The sequence below is a fragment of the Symsagittifera roscoffensis genome, chromosome 8, assembly GCF_963678635.1.
Source record: "Symsagittifera roscoffensis chromosome 8, txSymRosc1.1, whole genome shotgun sequence".
Taxonomy (NCBI): domain Eukaryota; kingdom Metazoa; phylum Xenacoelomorpha; order Acoela; family Convolutidae; genus Symsagittifera; species Symsagittifera roscoffensis.
Window position 1 is genome coordinate 23094991 of NC_087069.1, and position 23054 is coordinate 23118044.

Sequence of the window (23054 nt, forward strand, 5' to 3'; positions counted from 1 at the left end):
GAGCATAGTAGATCTCAGGGCTTACGGCTTGAATTTGCCATTTAATTTCAGGGTGGGAGATTGTTCACTTAATCTTATAAAGGGAAGATTGTGAGATTGTTCACTTGGCCAACCATTTTTTCTCGTTACATCAAGATTTCTTTTGCCTTTAAGTTGAAATTATTTTAACCCATTTCACAACTTTTTTCTAGAATCAAAAGCAAGAGATCACAACCAACCAATGGGTTTTACTCACAGCAACTAACTTATTTGATAGAACATTAGCAATCAAACTGTTATGTCGAAATTGTCAATTGCAACGACAGAAAGCAACGTGATTCAGGCAACGATATCAGCGGAGACGTCTCAAATAGTATAAAAAGTTTTATGCTTATTCTATTTAAAAACATCTTTGGTAATGGAACTAACAAAAAATATATGCCTAATGAGATGTATACTATGTGATACGCCACCCAGTAGAGCCTTTGAAAATTATTTTAAAACATTATGTGAAATTATGGGGTTAAATTATTCAAATGTTTTATTAACAAAAAAAATCAATCGATAAAAGTTATTTAGTTAATCAATATAATTTGGAAGCAAACATAGCAAAAAATAAGATGAATTCTGGATAAGAGAAAGGAATGGATTTATGTTTTTTTTGTGATTTATCGTAGCAATTTAGATCACCATCAACAAATCGGCGTTTTTTTTAATCAAAAGTGGATATTTTTGACATGACATCAATTACAGTAATCAAGACTTCTTTTGCATTTGCAGCACTTGACTTCAATCACAATTAGGTTGAAATTATTTTAATCTTTTTCAGGACTTTTTTGGAAATCAAAAGCAAAATATCACAACCAATGGATGAGCTTTACTCAAAACAACTAATTTAATCGACGATAAATTTTCAACAATTATATTGCTATGTCAAAATTATCAATTTAAAAGGCAACGACAGAAAGCAACGTGATTTAGGCAAATATATAAGCGGACACGTCTCAAATAGTAAACAAATCTTGGTCACGTAGCAGTATTTAGACAACCGCGTATTCAGACACGTCAGTATTTAGACAAATACTGTTTTAACCAATCAGAGTCGAGACAAGACAGAACATAATAAATAACAATTATTAATTTTGGATCATTTATGTCTTATCTCGATTCTGATTGGTTCATACAGTAGTTGTCTAAATACTGACGAGTATGAATACGCGGTTGTCTGAATACAGACAGCACTCCACAAATCTGTATGCTTACTCTCTTTAGATACAGTTTCGGTGGAGTGCGGTGAAAAAGTAGACATGTCATAGAGTAGATAAATTGTAAGCCAATCACAATCTAGTGTCGTCAAATAGACAAATCGTTTGCCAATCACAATCGAGGTAAGTAAAAGTACAAAATTTTTGCGTTTCTCTATTCTGATTGGCTTACGACGTATCTACTTTATGAGATATACACTTTTTGCTACCTAACCAGTTTTGGTGATTAAAATGAAAAAATGAAAACTATTTTTAGTGAGATTGTAAACATTGTGATACGCCACCGAGCAGAGCTTTGAATTAGATAGAAATACAGCATGTGTAATTAAAAGGGTTAAATTATCCAAAACATTTGTTAATAAGTCTATCATTCAATAGGATTATTTATTAAATCAGTATATTTTGCAAACGAATTTAGCAAATATAGAAAAGATGAATTCTGATTAAGAGAAAGAAATGATTTTTTTTTTGGTTTTTTAAAATTTGTTTTAGCAGGTTAGATCACCATCAACAAAAAAGATTATTGTTTCCATTTTAAGTGCAGTGTTTTGACATCACATCAAGGAGAGAATCATGATAAGCTTGGATAGCAGAGCTTTGAAAGTTATAAAAATAGAGCACTTGTAAATATAGGGTTCAAGCGTCCAACAGTTTTTGTAATACATTTATCATTCAATTGGGTTATCTAATTTATCATAAATCATTTTTTTTGGAAGCAAACTTATCAAATATTTAAAAAATGAATTCAGTGTAAGGGAAAGAAATGATTGTTTTTTGGTTTTTATGCAATATATTGTAGCAAGTTCGATCATCATCAACAAAATGGATTATTTTTTTCGTCTTAAGTGGAGTGATTTGAGATCACATTAAGCAAAGAATCATAATGTCAAATCAAACAATGAATGAAACAAGCGAGTAGTATTGACATTTTATCATCTTTGGCGAGGCAAGTTTTTTCATGATTTCAAATCAACAGAAGCCAACATGATAGGGAGTTATCTGATTAAATTTTTTTTAGGCGAATGAAAGTTTCAGCGATTTGTTTTTCATATGAATTTAGGCAAAAAAAATGTACATGTCAACTAATCGGGAAATTGAATGAATGATGTCAGCGAAAGGAAGTCGACGAACTGAAAGCGACAGAATTAGCTAATGATTTTTTTCTCCATCATTTTTCCATACAACCAAAACAAGCTCTCGGCGTATGGGCACATGTACTCGTCGCTCGTCAGTTTGGCTTGTGGTTTCCATGGAAACAGTGAGCGGTAGAGAATCAGGGGACGCAAGGATATGTCGCCAAGTGTTTGCGGGGAGAGGTTCAATCCCAGCAGTCGACTCTTCTTTGGGTCCATCTGTGCATAACAACTGAACAGTACTCCGTCGACGAACAGATTCCCACAACGAGTCAGCGGTGCAGCAAACCCCTCCTTTGTAACTTCTGCAGTGTCGGTTACCTTCACAGAGTGTCCGGAATCCGAGAGAAGGCTCAATCCGGCATTTAGACTACTGACTAGTTCAATGCTCATGGCTCCCCCTGTCATAATCAAGTGGTCATTGGATGCAAATGCTTCAGAGCCATCACTGCATACGATATGCTTAAAATCACAGGGTCCAGTCCCATAATGAAGCCAGGTCACAAAATCAGAATACTGAAATCTCTGTTTTTTAACATTGTAGCCCAGTATTTTATCGCCCTGCTTAAGTTCACGAATTGGCAACCGGAATTCAGCGCGATTCCTCTGAACACTGACGTAAGAATCTAGAGGAAAGCATTTCCTGTTCGGTTTTGGAGGGTCCTTTGCAGTTAGCTCACGAGTATTTTCTTCGACTTCTGCTTGTATATCTGAGTTTGCTCCTCTCCAGCTGACTTCTTGTTCTCTCCGATCTATATCTTCTTGTTCTTTTTGTCTTTGCATCGAGCTTATTTCCATTTCCAGCATCGCTTTACTTGCCGCTAACTGTCTAAGACCTTCTTCTTCGGCCGCTCGTCTTCTCTGTTTCTCTTGATTTTCCCTCTCTGTAATATATGGTTCATATTTTGATTTCTTAATTCATATTAAGTGAATCAAATATTGATTTGTCCGAGCAGAGCGGGTTTGACCAAGTTAAAATTGTCGTTGAGCTTAGCTGAAAATATTTAAAAAACACCCAATCTGAACGTATTCAATCTGAACATGATCCAAAATGAAAACTAATTTTTATGCGCCTTTGACCGCACTCCACCGAAACTGTATCTAAAAATAGTAAGCATAAAAAATTGTATATTACTTGAGACGTGTCAGCTGATTTGTTAGCATGAATTTGACAAATAGAACGGCAATTGGTTTGCGAAGAAGATGATTTTAAAAAAATTGTCAAAAATCAAACAACGGAACAGTTTTGGCATAATTATTTTTGATTAATTCGAAAACTATTGGCTGTCCAGTCTGTTTTGTACTTTGAGCTTGAAATTGAAAGCCCAGGAATGAGCGAGGTCATTTATGTTCAAGTTTTGCAGTAACAGTTTACTGTTTGTTTATTTTCAATTGACGCTTTCTTATAGATTTTATCAGTTGATCGCTTTTTATTTCAATTCCTTTAGTCCTTTTTCTTATTGAATTAAAAAGCATTTTATTTTCTATTGAATCTTATGTCTGGGGTGAGTTTGGCAAGAGTTATGTTTATTTGTAAAGTAAAGTTGCTCGTCTCGGTTGACTTCATGTATGTTTCATCTTTTTCGATCAACTAAAAACAAATGCTCGACTTTAATCGACGCAAACGAGCTTTGTTTGAACTACCTCGACGGAGTTGGGATTTGTTTTTCGTTTAACATGTGGTATCCAAAAGTAAAAACTATATGGCTCAAAATATATATACTAGTGTAAAATTTCAGTTTGATGATTGTAAGATTTTTTCATAAATTGGCTTTGCTTAACCACGGGACGACCATGTTCAAGGTGTGATTAGACATTGCTGGACGTATAGCTCGAGGGTTCTCGCTCGAGGTATATTTCGACCGTTCGCGAGATTTTTTTACTCTAATATGTTCCAAATGTACTCAAATGAGGTATGCTTTGTTTGTGCAGAGCAAAAGCTCGAGATGTTTCCACCCTACACGAAAGATGTAACGACCGTTCTAATTGATATTTTTTCCACCGTCATTACGAGGCCAACCAGTGCACTGGATAGGCGCATGATTTTGTGACTTGATGTTCCTGGATTCCAGAGACAAGCCTTTAAACAGGTTGAAATTTTTTCGGAACGATCCAAGAAATTGGAAGAACAAATAACGAACAAGGGGAGCGTCTTCGTAAAATTTGTAAGCCAATAGTGTTTAGAGCAAATACATCAAAAAATCATTAGGATTTTGGAGACTATTGCAATTTTCAGTATGTTACAACTTATAACCTCGTGCACACGATGACGATCATTTTCAAAAAAATTTTAAAACGGCTTCTGGTACTCCAACTGAATGAATTTTAAACAGAAACAAAAACAAAAAGAAATTGACCAAAAATTAACAAAGAAATTATTACCAAGAAAAAACATCCAATCACAAATCAACTCCCGCTTCACACCAGCTTCCGACTCAAAATATGGAAAGTTGGTACTGATACCGAGTTTCTCAACAGAAAAATTGCAACCATTCGGAAAAAGACCCTACCAAATTATTGTAAAATCAACTGATGTTAGATATAATTTTTTAACAAAAACATAACAACAGAGAAATAGTCGCTTACACCATCATCACAATTAATACAATTATAAGACACACTTATAATACACAATTATACTACTTTACTGGTCTTCCCAACAATGAATCACCAAAGGCAACAAAAAAAAACCTTCTAGAAATCTCCACATTACTAGAACAAAATACAAACTTATCCACACAGAACTATCAAACATTCATCCCACAAACAAAACCTTTGAAAAAATCAGAGTTAACAATACATCTGAATGAAAATGGTAGAAAGTATGTATCATGCAATTGCTTTACTAAACAGAAAATGAAACCTCAGTAAGATTCTATTGGCTCCATACATTTCCTTTTTGATTACATAACACAGTTCATTTTTCTGACTTGATATACCTGAACAAATCCAGTGACAGAAACTGTCCAATCACTGCGTAGCTTTCTTCAAAAATTTTTCATTCGCCACCACCTTTCACGCAAAGAGTTCTATCTTATTTTAATTTAGTACTCTAACTCTAACTTTTGGACCTCTAGGTCAAAAATCAGCACAACTTTCTTTTTTGATAGCGAAAGTTTTATCACGTCGAAACCTAAATCGCTCCCGACAAGCCTCAGTGAAAGTCAGCAAATCAATATAAACTATTAATCCCGATAATCTCAATATATAAATATATATATACATTTAATTTAACATAAAGCAAATTAAAACAGAAGCCATTTAGCCCAAAAAAAATATCACGCAGTAAATCTCTGTTTTAAAAAAAGAAACAAGAAAACAGTTTACTACCGAAACCTAAGGATTACCTGTCATCAATACTTATCAATTTCCAACCCCCTTATAGAGATCAAATAATCAAAATCAACCTTGCGCTAGAGAAAACTAGTGTTGTAAAGATCTCTCGGATAAGTGAAATCATAATCTGAATGATCACTCTGAAACAAGATGCATCCACTCCTGAAAATTTTTTCTTGTTTTCTAGAAGTTTTTCACAGCTTTTCTAGAGTTATTCGTTTTCATTTTTTTTAAACTAAAAAAAAAACATTTCTAAATTATTGTAAGCAATTTTTCAATTTTCAACACCTTTTTAAGTTATATTAACCTTTTCACAAACCCTTGATCACCTTACCAGGTAAGAATGACCCTTATCTTAATACGTTTTATTTTTCTCTGTAATATTAAGAATCCTTTGCAATAAAAAACTTTTTGGTTGTTTCTACAATTTTTCTAATTCTGATAACAGCTCCAATTCTAATTTTTTTTGTCTCAAATGTCTTATCCAAGCAAAAGTTGTAATTTTAATAGCCATCATCATGTTAGTTATAGTTTTCGAAACATTTTTTCTCCGATAAAACGTTAGAAAAAAAAATCAAAAAACAAAATTGTTGATCACACTTCAAACCTAAGCCCCTCTTTCAAATCCAACCTGTAATCCCAATTGAAATCCCCAATTAACAAACAACCATTGTACTCTCGAAGAACCACATAAACTATTTTCAGAGCCGCTAACTCCGCACGTCAAAACGTACCATTAAACCAACAGCAACACGATTCGAACTATAATATATATTCCTCAGTTTCACAGGATTTTTACAAAAAGTAGACAAATATTTCACCCAAGGCGAAACAGAAGTTTTATAACATCAAGAATTCATTTCAATTTAAGTTCACCATCATAACCATCTTCCTCAACATCACATTCAGAGAATTACTAGAAAACTGTACACATTAAAATGAAGGTTATCCAATATATACACCACTTTTAATATCTTATATAGATTCAACTTCAACTTCTTCAGAATTAGAAGACAGTCCATTTTATCGTCCAACACCTTCACAACGTCTTCCATATTGGTTGATCAAACTTATCCGCAAGTGACGCAAATTTAATTATTTACTAAGTTGAAACTCCACAAGAAACATCATCATTTTCTCTACCAACAACATTTCGCTAACTATAAACCTTTTATTTCAAGCATATCTCTTTTTATTAGATTCCCAACTTAATTACAACAACTTTTAAATAATAAAAATCAAGAAAACAATAACACAATCGAACCAACAAGACTGGATTGTAAGTATGACGACACAATTTGGATAGCCGACAACTTAAAAATTGGCTATAAATTGTTCACACTCTACGCACGATATTTATCAAGACATGAAAGACCATAGCTAGCGATTATTGGCACAACAAAAACTAGTTTTCATATTTTAATTTCCTATTAAATTAAAAAACATACGAGAATATTCAATACCACTCTCTCTCTCAGCCAGATACAACCTTCCAAACATTGCCTCCTCCTTTTTTTACGACGAAACAAAATACAAAAACGATAGATACACCAAGAAAAAACAATCGGTTAAGCTTCTTTTTGTAAGACTTTTGTACAAAAGTAACTTTTAGTTGTCATCGTGAAAAAAAACTTTTTTTAAATGACAAAGTCCACGCCAAAAATTAATGACAATTGGTTATCACGAACACTAACACAAGCAAGACATTTTAGTGAAACATAATAATTGCGAAGGCAACCAGCAAGAAACATTGCATATATACGCCATAAACAATTTCAATCTTTTTCAACCAGAAGCAAAAAAAAATGCAAAACTTGAAAGACATATCTTTACTTGAAAGACATTTTAGTTGAAAGACATATCTACAACGTTTGCGGGTTGAAGTTTCACAGGAAAGTGTTCTGCAAAGAATATATATTTATTCAAGTATCAAACGGAAAAAAAAATTGAAATATAATTAAAAATATCAGATTATCAATGCAGTATTGAATGAGTCTAAAACTAATATTTAATGAAAACAAATAGAATTCACAATTTTTGGTAAATTTTTACAATTTTTCCAGATTCATATTGTCAACAAAAACTATTAAATAACAACGTTTAAAACAACTCGATAATAAATATCCCTTCTATGGCAAATGTGGAAGGTTAGTCTATACTTTTCACGATAAAAAAACAAATATCGCACATTAGTATTAAGAAATCTTTAAAATGTGAAGCTAGTGTAAAATAATACTTTTGATTGGAAAATACAATAAGACCGAATTCAATTCAGACAAAAATTAAAAGAAGACTCATTTTTCTATTAAGGAATCATTTTACTATGGTAAAACAATTAAGGACACTGACATTCAACAAATCGCACACTAGCAATCGTGGATGGGTTCTCTAAAGACTCTTACATCAACTTTCAAGTAGCTAATGATAAATTTCCATCCCAAAATTTTTAAAAAAAAATCAATATTAATTGATACTGTAAATCCTCTTGGCAAACGAACAACGCAACTGCAATCCTTATCGAAGCGCTCCCTGACATTGAATACACTGTGACGTTTTCAAAGCCACCCAGAAACAGAATATGCTTGTAAATATGAAATCCTTCATTTATAACACAAAACTCAGAAAGTTTAGTCGAATACGAAACTGGATTTGAGGTGAACACAGGACAACTCATTATTTGCGACACATCAACTAAAATCAGTGACGATGAACATTTTGTTATAACTGTCTCACTATATAAATCAAAGAAAACATAGGTGAACGACATCTACCAGAAAACCTACTTTGCAGACGTCCCCAAGAAATATCACTGATGAATTATACAATTTTTGGAGCAATTCAACATGCTTTTACTTAGATATGAAACTTGGCTACTTAATTAGTAGAACCTTTCAAGAAATGTCATTTCCAGAAATGGAAACGTTTCATCGCTGTTGTGAATCAGAATGAACACAAATCCTTCAATCACTATCAGTAGCAGCAATGCGGGATTCGAGTGTTCAGGCAATCGCTCAAACTTTACTGATTTTATGAGGAAACACCCTTGCAAATAAACGAAGCTACCAATACGATCCAATTTTTTTTAGAAAAGAAAGGTCACTTCCTAAATAGCCTTTCACAGTAAACTTACTTTCGGGATACCGCTTTTTTCTATGGATCGGAATATAGCCACAATGTACTAAAATCCAACCCCGAAGAAGATTAACTGTTTTTACTTACAGCATACCCTACACGATGGCCACCGCTACGCTAATTTTCACCCGAAAGCGTTCGCGCAATAACTCAATAAACCTAGCGAAATACAATCAGTAGGTTAATACTCAAACAGACCTCGCATATCACTTTCGAACACAATAATTTTTAAAACAGTTTACAAAAAAGGATACAATCCGACGCCAATTCATAGATCAAATTTTCTAATTTATTAGAAAAAGTAGGATTTTCAGACATCTATACTAAAGACTACAGCTACTTTTTAAGTAAATCAAAGATTATAAATGTCTAGTACGGTCTAAGTACATTTTTAAAGAATAACTATCACATATGCAATGCTTAACTCCTTCTGATAAAAACAGAAGCCGAACTAATCAGATCAATTGTCTAGCGCGAAATATGGATGATTTTACGAGTAACTATTTGAGCAAGCTCATAGCATTAAATTTCGTTCCCACAATGACAATGGGATCGCCGAGATGGTCAGAGTCAACAATGTTTATCAATTCATGATACAAGTCGCTTTCTTAAAAATTTATTTAATGTTGAAGGCACTAGCCTGCACGGCACACTCAGCAATTATGATCCCGTTTGCCAGTACTTCACTCCATTTACCCTATCACATCCCAACTCCCGGTCATTAATCTTTCTTCAAACACTAGTTCCAATACAGATGCTACCCTACTTCTCTCACAACTATCCGACAACCTAGAAGATACTCTCAGCCCTATTACGAATGGCCAACTCGAGCATGACTTAGATTTTTTTGTCCAACCGCAACGATTATTTCCATAATGAATGTTAAGAAACCAATAACAATTTACCGATTAACTCAATCTGCTTATCCATCCGATAACACTTCTAGCAGTGATACTCCAACCAGAGCAGCCTCAACTAACAAACAACCCCATTAAATATCACCAGACAATTACGAAACCGTCAATCTACGTCACGACTCGGACGAAGCAATCAATCAAACCTCACTAACACTAACCATGAGTTTTCCTTCCCTCACGAAGAACTAGAAACCATTAAGGCACTTGGGATATCTTGGCTACTTTTAAAAACAGCTTTCAAATACTAGCTAAACTCCTTTCAGAATCAACTTCCTTCGTTAATTAATGTTCATGTAGTTTCTTCCCAAAACCAACATAAATATAAATTAAGTATTCAAAAAACTCATCAAATTATATTGAATTAATTTCTTCATCAACTCGAAAAATACAAAATCAAATAAAACTTAGAAATAATTTTTTTATCAATAAACCAAATTACACTAGCTAATGCAGTATTAGAAACTATGGATAATAAAAATGGTTAATTAGGCGGTGTTTTACTTTTTTTAGAGCAAAAAAATTGTAATGCAACGCTCTAAAATTTGCGAATGAGCATTATTTACAACGAAAAAACCTTTTACTTACATTTTTTTTGAAAGTTTCCTCAATCATGTACCGAACACGTCAGAACAAAAGAATTGCCCCAGTCTCACTCATGCAGTTAACACAAAAAGTGGTCATAATGATGGAGTGTCCCTGGACTCTGTTGTCAAGTACCCTGTGCTATATCTCAGTTTGGCAGTGCAAGCAGTGCTATACCTCAGTTTGGCAGTGCAAGCAGTTTGGCACTGCAAGCAGTGTAAGCAACAGGCAACTACAACTCCAATCGTCACGAACGTTTAATGTTGTAATGCTGGAAACATTGTTTTCTAATGTGACAATTGTTGTCCTACCATCAGTTAACCATGAACATCCAAAAAACTGAAACTGGTTATCATTCAGTCAACAAAAACTACGCAATGTCTTCTGCCAACCCAAGCAAAGTTGTTCAACAGATCGACCTCTCTCAGCTCGTGAATCGGTGGAACTAATAAAGCACAGCCGTAAAAAATCATCATCCTGAGTGGAATTTAGCCCAGTTCATGGGCTGCCTTTTGAACTGGCACGAAGAGTTTTGTCAGTTTGTTCGATCCACCATTGATTCTGCTGCTCTCACAGAAAATACAAAAATAACATAAAAACAATCGTCATACTGAAAGCAAAACTCGCAGTGACGGAGTGTAGTTACAGTGGCGTTGTATACAAAGAAAGGTGTACAGGCGACCCTGAAACAGAAATTTGGGCTACCACAAATTATAAAACGAAGGTGTTGGTGAAGGAAGGTGAAGGTACAGAGAAACCAAATAAGCCAAAAACAACCGAAATTGTTGCAGCAAACACCAAGGTATCTAGTGAAATATAGTAAAAAATCTTTGTTTTCACCGAGTATTATTTGGAAGCGCACTGATGCATTATGGAGCTGTGCTGTTTTTTAAAAAAAATTTGCTACTTGCTACTCAGCGATCAAAATGCGTAGCTGAACTCAAGCTTTGCTTCGCTTGTCTCAATTGCAATCGTAGTTTCCGGCGATGTACTAGAGCTAAAGAGTTCTATGTACTAAAGCAAAAAAAGTCCAAGGAGAATAACTAATTTTCCACCAAAGAGGCTGTTAGTGACGTTCGTGTCATTGAATCGTCTGAACGTTTTTGTCGGGGGCAACTATGGTATGTCTTTGGACATAAGCAATCTGCTGACGTTGATTCTTTTTGATGGTTCATCGACAAACTCCTGCGTGTCTTCGTCTCTCGTTAACCATCTCAGGTTAGTAGGTGAACCTGTTAATTTGACAATTAGTGGTTTTAAATTGACCGCCCTTGTTGAGACTCAGAGGGTTAAGTATTTTGTTTACTCTAGAAGCCGAAGTATTCACTATGTGTGCGTACGTTAGAGACAATATTCAGATTAGTTCCAAACTGCTCAAGTTTGATGAGCTACAGAAAAAGTTTCTACCACTAAAACCTATTAAGCCCAATCAATGAACCTGTGAGGACGTTGAAGTTGATATTGGACACGACTACTACTGATATTAAGACCCATTGAGTTTGTCTTGGCAGAGGATAACAACTGACCGTGTTTTGCTCGCCTATCTATAGGTTGGGTTGTAAGTGCTCCGCTGCCGCTAACCGCAGGATCTATTTCTTCGTGTTCATTTTTGCTGGCAAAGATTCCTCTTCAACTGAAAAGATAAAATTATGGCACGAGTTGGAATTCCTTGGGGCTTTCAAACAAGTCGATGCCTGTTCCGCCGATGATAAATATGCTTTTTCCATTCCTAATTCTGAGACCGTTACGGTGGCAAGGCAAAAGATACATCGTGCCTATGCTCTGGATTGATTGCAGTATCAGTCTACCACTCGGAATTTTTACTCTTCACTCGCCCAATTTGAAACAAAGGAGCGTTGGTTAAGTAAAGACCCCAAACTGCGCGACAGATACGCAGAATTAATTAGAGCGGACCGTGGTTAAGCCTTCGTAGTTACTGTCCAACCTCATTGTCCGTGTAAGCAATCCGATCGCAAACCCGAACAAGAAAATATGTCTAACGTGCACCGATCACCTAATGGGGCATGTAAGTTCCACGGCATATCATTAAACAAGTCTTTAACTAAATGGTGGGTTCAGACCTGCTCCTAAAATTTATTTTTGTTCTGCAATTTCGTCAACCGAAGTACACCCACTACGCGTGTATAGAGCGTATGTTCCTCCAGGTAGAAGTCCTAGACCACGACCAAAATTTGCTCTATTTCTTATGGCCAGAGAATATCCAGATCGATGTGATAGTTCACCCGTGTACTCGTCATATATTTGGCGCACGGATTTCACCTAGGTGCGCTAATTTTGCGTTGCGATAAACAGCAAATCAAAATGTGTCCACATACCCTGAGGCTGCTTCAGTTATAAAGAAAAAGGTTTTTATGAACATTACCTGGATTAGTTGGGGGACATGAGTTTGAAAAAGTTTGTCAGTAGTGCTGATGGAATTACTTTACAAACGAACCCCGAGGTCCTCTCGATAAGGCAATTTGAGCTTCACTTGTTCGGTGATGGCTCGCAGGACGTTTTTTGCGCTGGTGGTTTTTTGTTTGCGCGACTCACGAATTCGCACAAGACTAAATCATCCTTTATTTCTGCAAGCGCGTACGTTTAAGCTTATTCGCCTCTCTATGCCGACGGATAGTACTTCGGTTTTCCAGCTAAACTCCAATGACGACTTACCCATGTTCGGAGCGGTGATAATCCAGCTGATACCCTTCTAGAAGGTATATTTCGAAAGCCCTCAAAAAAGCAGCTGAGTTTTTAGTCCGAGATTTCTCAGGATACTGATTGATGGTTCATACTCGATCAACGGGCGAACAATAAAATTTGTTTGAAGGGTCCTTCTTGTCATTTGGTAAATTGGTGGGAGACATCATCCTTCTTCAACACCGATTTCATGTCCATCAAACATTTGGAACACGGTTTTATTTTGGAAAACTTTTGTTTATTACGAGGTATACGAGAATCGTCGAGTTTATGTTCAGGGTGCTGCATTCACATGAGCACCTTCGCTGTGCGGATATAAGGTTCAATGACCCTTCTGAACCTCATAAGGCAGAAATTAAACTAACTACTCTTGCTCGGATGCAATCATTTCCCGTTGAGGTGAAAAAAAAACCGCTGGTAAACCCTTTGAGAATACTAGTAAGGTTGCCACATCTCTCCATTTCTCGGTATCATTCGCAGGTATCATTCGCTCCACGGCCGGGTTGTTCGCTGGCTGAGTGAATATCGAGCTTGATAATAAGCAACCAGTGTTACTCAAGGCCCGCAAACTTTAGTACCCTAATGAGCCGAAGCCTGCTGATGCACTGAGACAAAATGGAGATTTCATTTCAGCGCCCCACCTTGAGGTTGTTCCATGTCGGGTTACTGGTTCTTGTGTGATGTGAAATGAACGATTCATGGCAGTTTGTGGTACGCCAATCACAATCTGGTCGGATAACTGCACGAATTGTGTTTGCGCAAAAAAAAATTACTTGCCTGAATCAAAAACTTAAACGAAATGGCTCCGAAAGTTTTTGCACACAAAGGTTTTTGCTTGGAAATTTGTTTCACCACGCACACAACACATTAACGGCTCCTGGGAGCGCCTCGTCGGAAGCGTAAAGTGCGTGCCGTGCTCTACGATATACTAGTGAGTAGCCGAGTTACTGAGGAGATTTTTGGAACAACAAACTGCTTACTAGAACAGGATTTGAGTTGTAGGCCAATCACTCCCGTTAGTAACGAATAATATAAGTTAAAAGCAATGATCCCAAACCAATTCTCACTTGAGCATCATAATACCCCTTAGTTCTAAGTTTATGCTGAAGAAAGATTTTTTAAATAGTTTTTTAAATTGTAGATTCGTAAAGGATTAATAAATCATGTACTGTTTTCTTGATATTATGTCTCCATTTTTACCTTGGAAATGAAAGTAATGCAACGCAGGAAAAGAGTTTTTGTGTCACCTACTTTATTATATTCTGTGATATCACTATAAATAATCATGGAAAATTTTCTTGTAACTTTGTAACAATACTGAGGATAATGTGGTCTTTCTCCTTCCATTATAAGCCCTGTCTGATTTTGTTCTAATTCACAACCAAAAAAGTGGCTCAGACCAGCGCTTTGAAGTATAAACACTGATTGATTCTCAGGTAAACGAATGGCCAAAGTTTATGTAATCTTATCTACTGACACATCAGTTCTGTTATTTTCAAACGTTTGTGCACCTTTACGCATACTAACTTTGTCATTCATGGCCACAACTATACCAACAATACTTGGATACAATCCAGGGTCGAAATGCATCGATTCAATTTTCCGTTTTTCTTCAGCACTTTCTCGCCTATCTAGGAAAGTAATTGTCACCTCAGTATCGTTTTGGTAGAAGGAAGTGTGAAATTTTTCTGAAATAGCCACCTCCCATTCTCCTTTAAGATGTATTTGTTCCTGTAGAAAGTTGGTAAAAGAATTAACACAAGAATTCGGATAACAATTCAAAGAGGCTTAAGAAATTAGCTCAATAGTAAGAGAAAACAGGAAAACTGACCAAAAGAAATTTAATTAAAAAAGCGATGATGTGTGTAGGAGTTTTTTTTGTAGATATTGCCGAAATACCGTTCTTTGATAATGTATGTAGGAAGTTTTCTTGTATTTGCCTGTATTGGCCTGTCTGTATCTGTAAACTGTAGCTTGTATTCTTTTGGGAACCGAATATCCTTTTTCGAATTTCTGACTCCATCCCCACTTTTGATTTTTGGTTCAGTGTATTTCATGAACGATTTGTTATACAAAATTAAAAAAAAAACTTTAATTTTCACAAGTCCTGGAAAATTTTCATTCGATCGATTTTTACGACAGCTCAAGGAAGAAACAAAATTTCCACCATGGTCTTCCTTGTAACAATATATTATATGTTTTAAAGACTAAACTGCTCTCTCTGCAATTGCAGCTTTTGTTTCACTCAATTTTGTTTCACTTCAAACTTTTCTAAAATTTCCCCTTTATCCGGTTTTTTTAGTTCTTAATAAAAAAAACGTTGAATTGTCAAAATATCAACAATTAACTTTTGTATGAACAACTTTGAGATTGCTCTATGGGATGGAAATTACAGATCGTCGCAAAAAATGACTCAAACTAAAACTACGCTTTAACTATCTAATAACAAAATTCATCAAAATTGAATCACATGTTTATTAGCCCTCCTAGATACAACAAAAAAGCAGCTTACAATTAACCATCGAATCTTTATTGTTCAGACTTTCGATACGAAAGTAACGGAATATTTGTGCTCGGGGTGGGTTTTTTTCTTCAGACAAATTTCGACTTCTTAACTAGGAATTTTTTTTATCATTCGAAAGCTATTGTTATCCTGAGCTCATATTTGAAAAGATTTTTTACCTGTGATCATTGTTGAAAAGTAATGGGGGTTTAATGGTTGTCATTTTGGCCAATTTGGGACAATTATCGCGCAATATATTTTGCGCTATTAACCCGTAAGCGGAGAGTGAATCCGTCTTAAAATCGTTCCCAATTGGTTGAAAGAAGCTTAATTGCCATAATTAATTTGTTACAAGGAGCGAAATTTATCTTTTTGTACTTAATGTGGCGTGTGGGGATTAATGTTTAAATTCGATATCTCTGAAAATTTTCATTAAAAATTTCAAATTTTAGAATTTTTTTTCATTTATTTTATTATATTTATTTTTTTGATGTTATTACTGCTCCATAAAACCTTAAAAGGCAGTCGGAACATTCAGGACTTCGCCTTAATACGAGCAGTCTTGTTGTCTTAATGATTGCGAAACCAAACAATTGAGGCTATTTGCTTTCAAGTTTCCCAGTCGACCCCTTCCCCAAACAGATCTCGATTGAATAACATTAACAAAAAGTGTCAAGATAAAAGCACCAGTCAAAACCTGAAAAGAGGCAGCTCTGATAGAAGAAAAACGAATAGAACTTTTGCAAACATTCTTGTCGTTCGAAAAGCTGCTGACTTTTACGCAGATATCTTTGCGAGGAAAAATTTTCTGTAAAATTCTTCTTTGTTGAGTAAAAAAACGCGAAAGTTCTTTCAGAAGTTGGACAAAAGTTCAGAGGATACTTCACAACGTGTGTCTTAAGTTCCTACCCGCACCGAGCGCCCATATATCATAATCGATTTTAATGTCATTATATGGTCAGCATCTATAAAATGGATTATAATCCCAATGTTTTTAGGCCAATAAAATCCATTATAATAGATTATTATCGACTAAAATGGAATTTTTTGGGGGATTATTCATGAGTTTTACAATTTTTTTGTTCAAAATTATCTCTTTTTCTGTTTAGTGCAGTTGCTACGCATTGCATTTCATAAAATGTTATATTTCGAAACAAAACTTATATTTCTTTGTCTCTACTTCTTCAATTCATCGCAGTTTAACGCTTCATTTTACTGCTTTTTCTTACCACAACGGCCCACCCCAGTTTAAACCATATATTTTGCACCATACAAAAACATGGCATACATTTCGCAAATTTCTCGCATCAAATTTAGTTTTAAAAATGAAATGTATTATAATCAATTATAGTTGAATATTATGGAGTTTATTTCAAAAACAATGGATTATAATGGATTTTTTTTTTCAAAAATAATCGATTATAATGGCAGTATAATCAATTTTTTGGTCTAAATTTTACATCTGTAATGGATTATAATGGATTATTTCTGTCTCGGTAACCCATTACAATTGATTAGAGTCCATGGGCGCTCGGCGCTCGGAGCGCGTAGGTATGTGCGCAACAGTTTAGGAGAATCGACCAAGTAGTCCTGCAAAACGATTCATTTCATTACCAAATTTGCCAGTGCGTATTTTGACAGACCATTCATTCATGTTTCATATAATTTGTGCTAATTGTAACTGCAAAAATTGAAAAGTTGTTTTGATGGCATCGCTTGCGCTTTGAGTCTGGGATTGCTGGTGTTCGATTGCAGCAGTATGGAGTCGTCAAAACTTGTGAAATCTTAAATTGGGAACTCACTCCGATTTATAACACGTCCAATGTTTGCAGGGTATAAAAAAACTAGTACACCATGTGGTTCGAAACATTTCTGCTGCAAAACGTGTTCACTGTAACCATCCGTTGCGCATCTTCAAGAGCAATGTTTTGTTGTGAATTTTGCTCTATCTGGAATTTTTATTCCGACTTTCGATGCGAAAGTAACGGAATATTTGTGCTCGGGGTGGGTTTTTTTCTTTTCTTCTTCAGACAAATTTCGACTTTTTAACTAGCCATTTTGACGGAATTTTTTAAAATATCATTTGAAAGCTATTGTTGTCCTGAGCTTGAATTTGGAAAAATATTTCACCTGTGAGCATTTTTTGTAAAGTAATGAGGGTTTGAAAATTGCCATTTTGGCCATTTTGACCAACTTGGGACCAATTTGACCAGCTACAATTAACGCGCGATATAATTCGCGCTATTAACGCTTTAGCTGAGTTTTAATCCGTCTTAGAAATCGTTCCAAACTGGTTGAAAGAAGCTTATTTGCCATAATTGATTTGTTACAAGGAGCAAATTCTATTGTTTTGTACTTTATATGGCGTGTGGGGGATGATTTTCATAGAAAAGTTTTCAAATTTCAGAAAAAAATTCATTACGAGGCGAAACTGCGCATTTTGTGCGCTGTAAACGGATTCCACAATAAGGGCACTGCCTGTGTTCTTCTTTTGTTCTTTCATTTACTTTGATCGTTTAGACAAAATTTTAACATGTTTAAAGACTTGTCTCTGGAATCCAGGAAGATACAGACACAAAATTGTGCGCCCATCCAGTGCACAGTTTGGCCTCGTAATGTTTTTCATTTTATTTTATTTCATCTAATTTTTTATGTTGTTTATGTTTTTACTGCTCCATAAGCGTTAAAAGGCAGTCGGACAAAATTTTATTAGTTTTTGTTCCGACTATCGATACGAAAGTAACGGAATATTTGTGCTCGGGATGGGTTTTTTTTTCTTCAGACAAATTTCGACTTTTTAACTAGCAATTTTGACGAATTTTTTTTATACCATTCGAAAGGTATTGTTGTCCTGAGCTCAAATTTGAAAAGATATTTCACCTGTGATCTTTTTTCGTAAAGTTATGGGGGTTTAAAAAGTGCCATTTTGGCCAATTTGGGACAATTAACGCGGGATATATTTCGCGCAATTAACGCGTAAGCGAAGAGTTAATCCGCCTTAGAAATTGTTCCAAATTGGTTGAAAGAAGCTTGATCACCATAATTGATTTGTTACAAGGAGCAAAATCTTTTCTTTTGTACTTTATATGGCGTGTGGGGGGATAATTTTCATATTAATTTTTTTTGTTATTACTGCTCCATAAACCTTAAAATGCAGTCGGAACATTCAGGGCTTCGACCTGATACGAGCAGTCTTGTATTATTTTAAATTTTATTCACACAAAATTTCGATGTTCATTAAATTTTCACTGCATTTTGAACTAATCAAGCTTGTTTAGATATAAACTAACCTAACATATACTGCTCTCTCTGCAATTGCAGCTTTTGTTTCACTCAATTTTGTTTCACTTCAAACTTTTCTAAAATTTCCCCTTTATCCGGTTTTTTTATATCAACCCAAAATCTTCAGGATTATTTTTTCGAGAAATCAATTTTTTTGAAAGCCTGTAAAATGTCGTTGACAAATTTTGTTTTCATTGTTTGAACTTGGAAAAATCTAGGAAAATTATCTACAGCAATTATCAAAAGCTTGACTTCAATGATTTGACTAATTAACTTATCTAAAAAAGCCAAGTTCATGAACCAGATTTCCTTGATATACTTCGAATAAGCTTGAAGTCTTCGGAAACGCCTGATTAAGGTTGCAAGTTTTGTAATGGACGTCTTGGTTTGTAAGAATTATTTTATCTTCTTTTTTGAAAAACCGCTTGCTTTACTCAAAATGTGAAGAGATCCGTACGCATCTCTACCCCTATAATATAATCTGTTAAGTCCTGAATTTTCAGGTTTTGAAGGGATCAATAATCCTCTGTCTTTAGTTCTTCATTTTTGTTCTGGCATTCTTTTTGATAACAAACTTAAGTGGAGTTTGAGTTGCTTCCAATATGGTAAAGTTAATGTCTGAAAAATCGTATTTTTTGCTTTAGTGCACACACAAGTTCTACAATGGATTCCTTCGTATCTCGATTATCTAATATCATGTTGTCTGGTTGACTCAGTTTAATTCTTGAAGAAATCAAAATTAAATTGAAAATTTGCTTGTTTTTACTTGTTTTCAACCTCGCATTTACCGCACTGTAAAAAAAATGAAAAAATTTTGAGACAATTTCTTCTTTTTTTGCATTTGTTTCATTTTTTTCTTGAAACTAAACTTTGTGATTGATAAACTGAGTATTGAATTAAAACAAACTTTTCCATACTATGGCTATTTTTTAATGACAAAAAGGTCATGATAGATATCACTTGTTACCCTTTGGTTGTACTTCAAATTGTTCTTCTTTTAAGTAAAGGCGTTCTTTTTTGTATTAGTTCTGAATTTCTTTAACGATATTTTACTACGTCTTCTTTCCGAAGGCCTTGATGCTGTATTTTTAATAGTTTGACTAAGCACTCGCTCAAAAACTGAATGAAATTTTTTGGACAATTGAGAACGAACTGTTTTCGAAGTCTTAGGGCAAAATTTTGAAATATTAGGAGATTAGAGACATATTGTTTACTCATCGTGTGACATTCGACCAGAATGCACGAAAATGAAATTTCGAATTCGTGGCCGCTGACCTGGACGATTAACGATTTTAGCAGATTAGCGACGTTATTTGAGCGATTAGACGAATCTTGAAGGTCAGAATGTTCTGTAAATTTTAATTTTCAAAAATTCGAATTGTGACGTCAAATTTCTGAGAAATGATTGAAACGGCCATTTTGGAGAAAAACGAGAAGAGAACAGACCAAAAATAGTTGCAGTAGAAACAACTACGAAAGAAATATTGACAGATAACTGGAAATTGTCAGAAACCGCTCCGAGTTGTAACGATTCTGTCGCTACAATCGTTACAGAGCAATTCACGCGAACGGGGAAAGGTATTGGGACAGCGTGTCTAGCCTTCCGGAAGGAAAAAAGAGCGTTATTTCCCCGGATTCCAGAATCCGGAGGGGTCTCGGGCAGAGAACTCAAACTGCTTTATATAAGCTTTTAGCTTCCTGGATATGTTCTGAATTGAATTTAATTAACATCCAGATTCATTTTCAGATAATGAGAAGCTAGGAGTTGAGGAAAAGGGTTGATCCATCTTCGATGGAGATGATGATTTTTATCTACTGAAGAAAAACAATAGTAGTATAATAAATAGTAGCAGCCCTGTTTTTAGGAGTGACCTCGTGGTCTGGGGATACTGAGACCCAGCCATGAGCTCACTATTGTTGTATATATTTAAGTTAACTTGACTGTTTTGACGAAGCCAGAAGCAGTAACGTTTTTGTCGACCCGATGTAAGAAAGACCACCAAAAGAACTGGCTTTGGCAGAGACGGTGAAAAGCATGTAGAGCTGTGTTTAGACGCTAGCCAGTCGTTTTAGAACCTAGCTTTATTTTCCGTCGATACGTACTTCAGGGCAAAGGTTACATCGTTTAAAAAATTTGTGTGTATTCCAGCTTGTAGGTAAAAATTGTTGGAACTGATTCACTATTAGAGCAATACCTAATTGAATCAACTCTTTTTGGGGTTAAATCAATAAACAAATGACCATAATGAACGGATGTTGCAATTTGATTCCAATCCTTCGATTGAGATCGTAGACCTAGTTGTTGACCTATAGTGTTGATTTTTCAAACATCTCTCGGTGACTTGAACAAGACTAGGTGGGTATGTTGTAACTCTACACCTCTTCCATTTTGCATTGACGAAACAAATTGTGTTCGAAGTATGTTGTATTCAGACATCTGTGTCTTCCGGCAGTGGCAATTTTCAATAACAGTTGCAATTTGAAAATTCTTCACAATAATCAGCAAATAAAAGCAGATACTCAATTCCGTTATTCGAAAATTTTTGATCGTGATAAACACTACTCCTTGGACAACTTTTAGGTGTCTTCTCAGCATTTGATTATAAAAAGTTGATATTGTTAACAAAAATAAAAAAATTTGTCGATTTTTGATTGAAAAGTACCAATTTTCAGCGAATCAAAAATAAAATGAGGTTTTTCAGATCCACTTGGTCCAGCAGGGAGAATAATGATTCGTTCTTTGGTAGTTATTTTTTATTCAAAGCTTTGGAGAATATAGAATATAACCGACTGTACTTGATAAAATTGCCACCCACACTATCTTTTCTTCAAAAATTGTGAATAACATTATTCGAACGATTGCACATACTAGCATCAAATCTATAACAAAAAAAGGCGACAGAAAAATTAAAAGAGATCTATTACATGTACGTCCAAAGAACTTCCTTGATTTTTGTTCAAGATTTATTTTCTCAAATCAATTTTTCCCACTTTTACAGGCTTGTAACATTGACCGACCATCTTAACTCTAGAAAGAAAAAGTTGACAATGAAAATTAAATAAAGGTTCAAAAAATCTAGAATTATTCTTCAATATAGGTACGTTCATTTTCTACAGCGCATTTGTCAATAATGTTACAAAACTTTTGAATGTCTCCATATAACCTAGTAATGAGGGATGTATACCGAGTAGTTTATCATATTCTTCTCTTTGTAGTTGTAGAGATTAATTAGTTTTCCATTGATTTTCATTTCTACGATATTCTGTAGGTTCTGTTTTCTTGGCATCGGTTTGTTCTCTTTTGTAATTTTTTCCTCTACCTTTATGCAGAGTCCACTCAAAATGGGTTAATTGTAATGCTATGTCCAAAATCTGCATTTTGCAATTCTATAACAGTTAGCGAACTTTTTTGGGACTTTTCTTTTAGAGCAATATGAAAAAACCTCAATTTAGCGTGAAGTTGTAAGATTAAATTTCTTGAAAAACCAACTTTTTAACTAATAATGTTTAGCTCGAATACTAATTATAAATGATTATAGAGGAAAACTAATTAAATTACAAGACAATAAAACAAAAACAACGCAATTTATTGCACTTTACCTTTCTCAACAAACGTACCGTCTCCAAAAATTTGGAATAGTCCTTTCAACTCGCTCAAAGCATAGTTCACATAGACAACTTGTTTCATTGCTTCATTCTCTTTTGCTTTGGAGAGTCGAATCTGCGTGAAGGTAGGCTTGTTAACTTTGCATTTCTTGATCGTGGCACAAACTTGTCTTCTATTGTAAGTTGCTATGTCATACACTTTGTTGCAGTTTGCAAGCTCCTGATCCATAGTTGACTCTTCGTCCATTTCTTTCAAACTTATCTCCGGGTCTAAAAGAATACAGGTACACAGAAATAAACAGAAATATGCGTGAAGGGAGGTTTGTTAACTTTGTACTTCTTGATCGTGGCACAAAATTGTCTTCTTTTGTAAGTTGCTATGTCATACACTTTGTTGCTGTTTGCAAGCTCCTGATCCATAGTTGACTCTTCGTCCATTTCTTTCAAACTTATGTCCGGGTCTAAAACAAAACAGGTACACAGAAACAAACAAGAATATGCGTGAAGGGAGGCTTGTTAACTTTGTACTTCTTGATCGTGGCGCAAACTTGTCTTCTATTGTAAGTTGCTATGTCATACGATTTCTTGCAGTTTGCAAGCTCCTGATCCATTATTGACT

At 34.9% G+C, this 23054-nt stretch overlaps 1 protein-coding gene across 1 annotated transcript in view; it reads right to left on the reverse strand.

Annotated features, from left to right (window-relative positions):
- Positions 1–2389: 2389 nt before the first annotated feature.
- Positions 2390–23054, reverse strand: part of LOC134853509 (uncharacterized) — a 48963-nt gene continuing 28298 nt past the window's right edge. The window contains exon 2 of the mRNA XM_063869508.1: positions 2390–3261. Coding sequence (XP_063725578.1) covers positions 2390–3261 — 872 coding nt within the window. The remainder of the gene's footprint in view (positions 3262–23054) is intronic.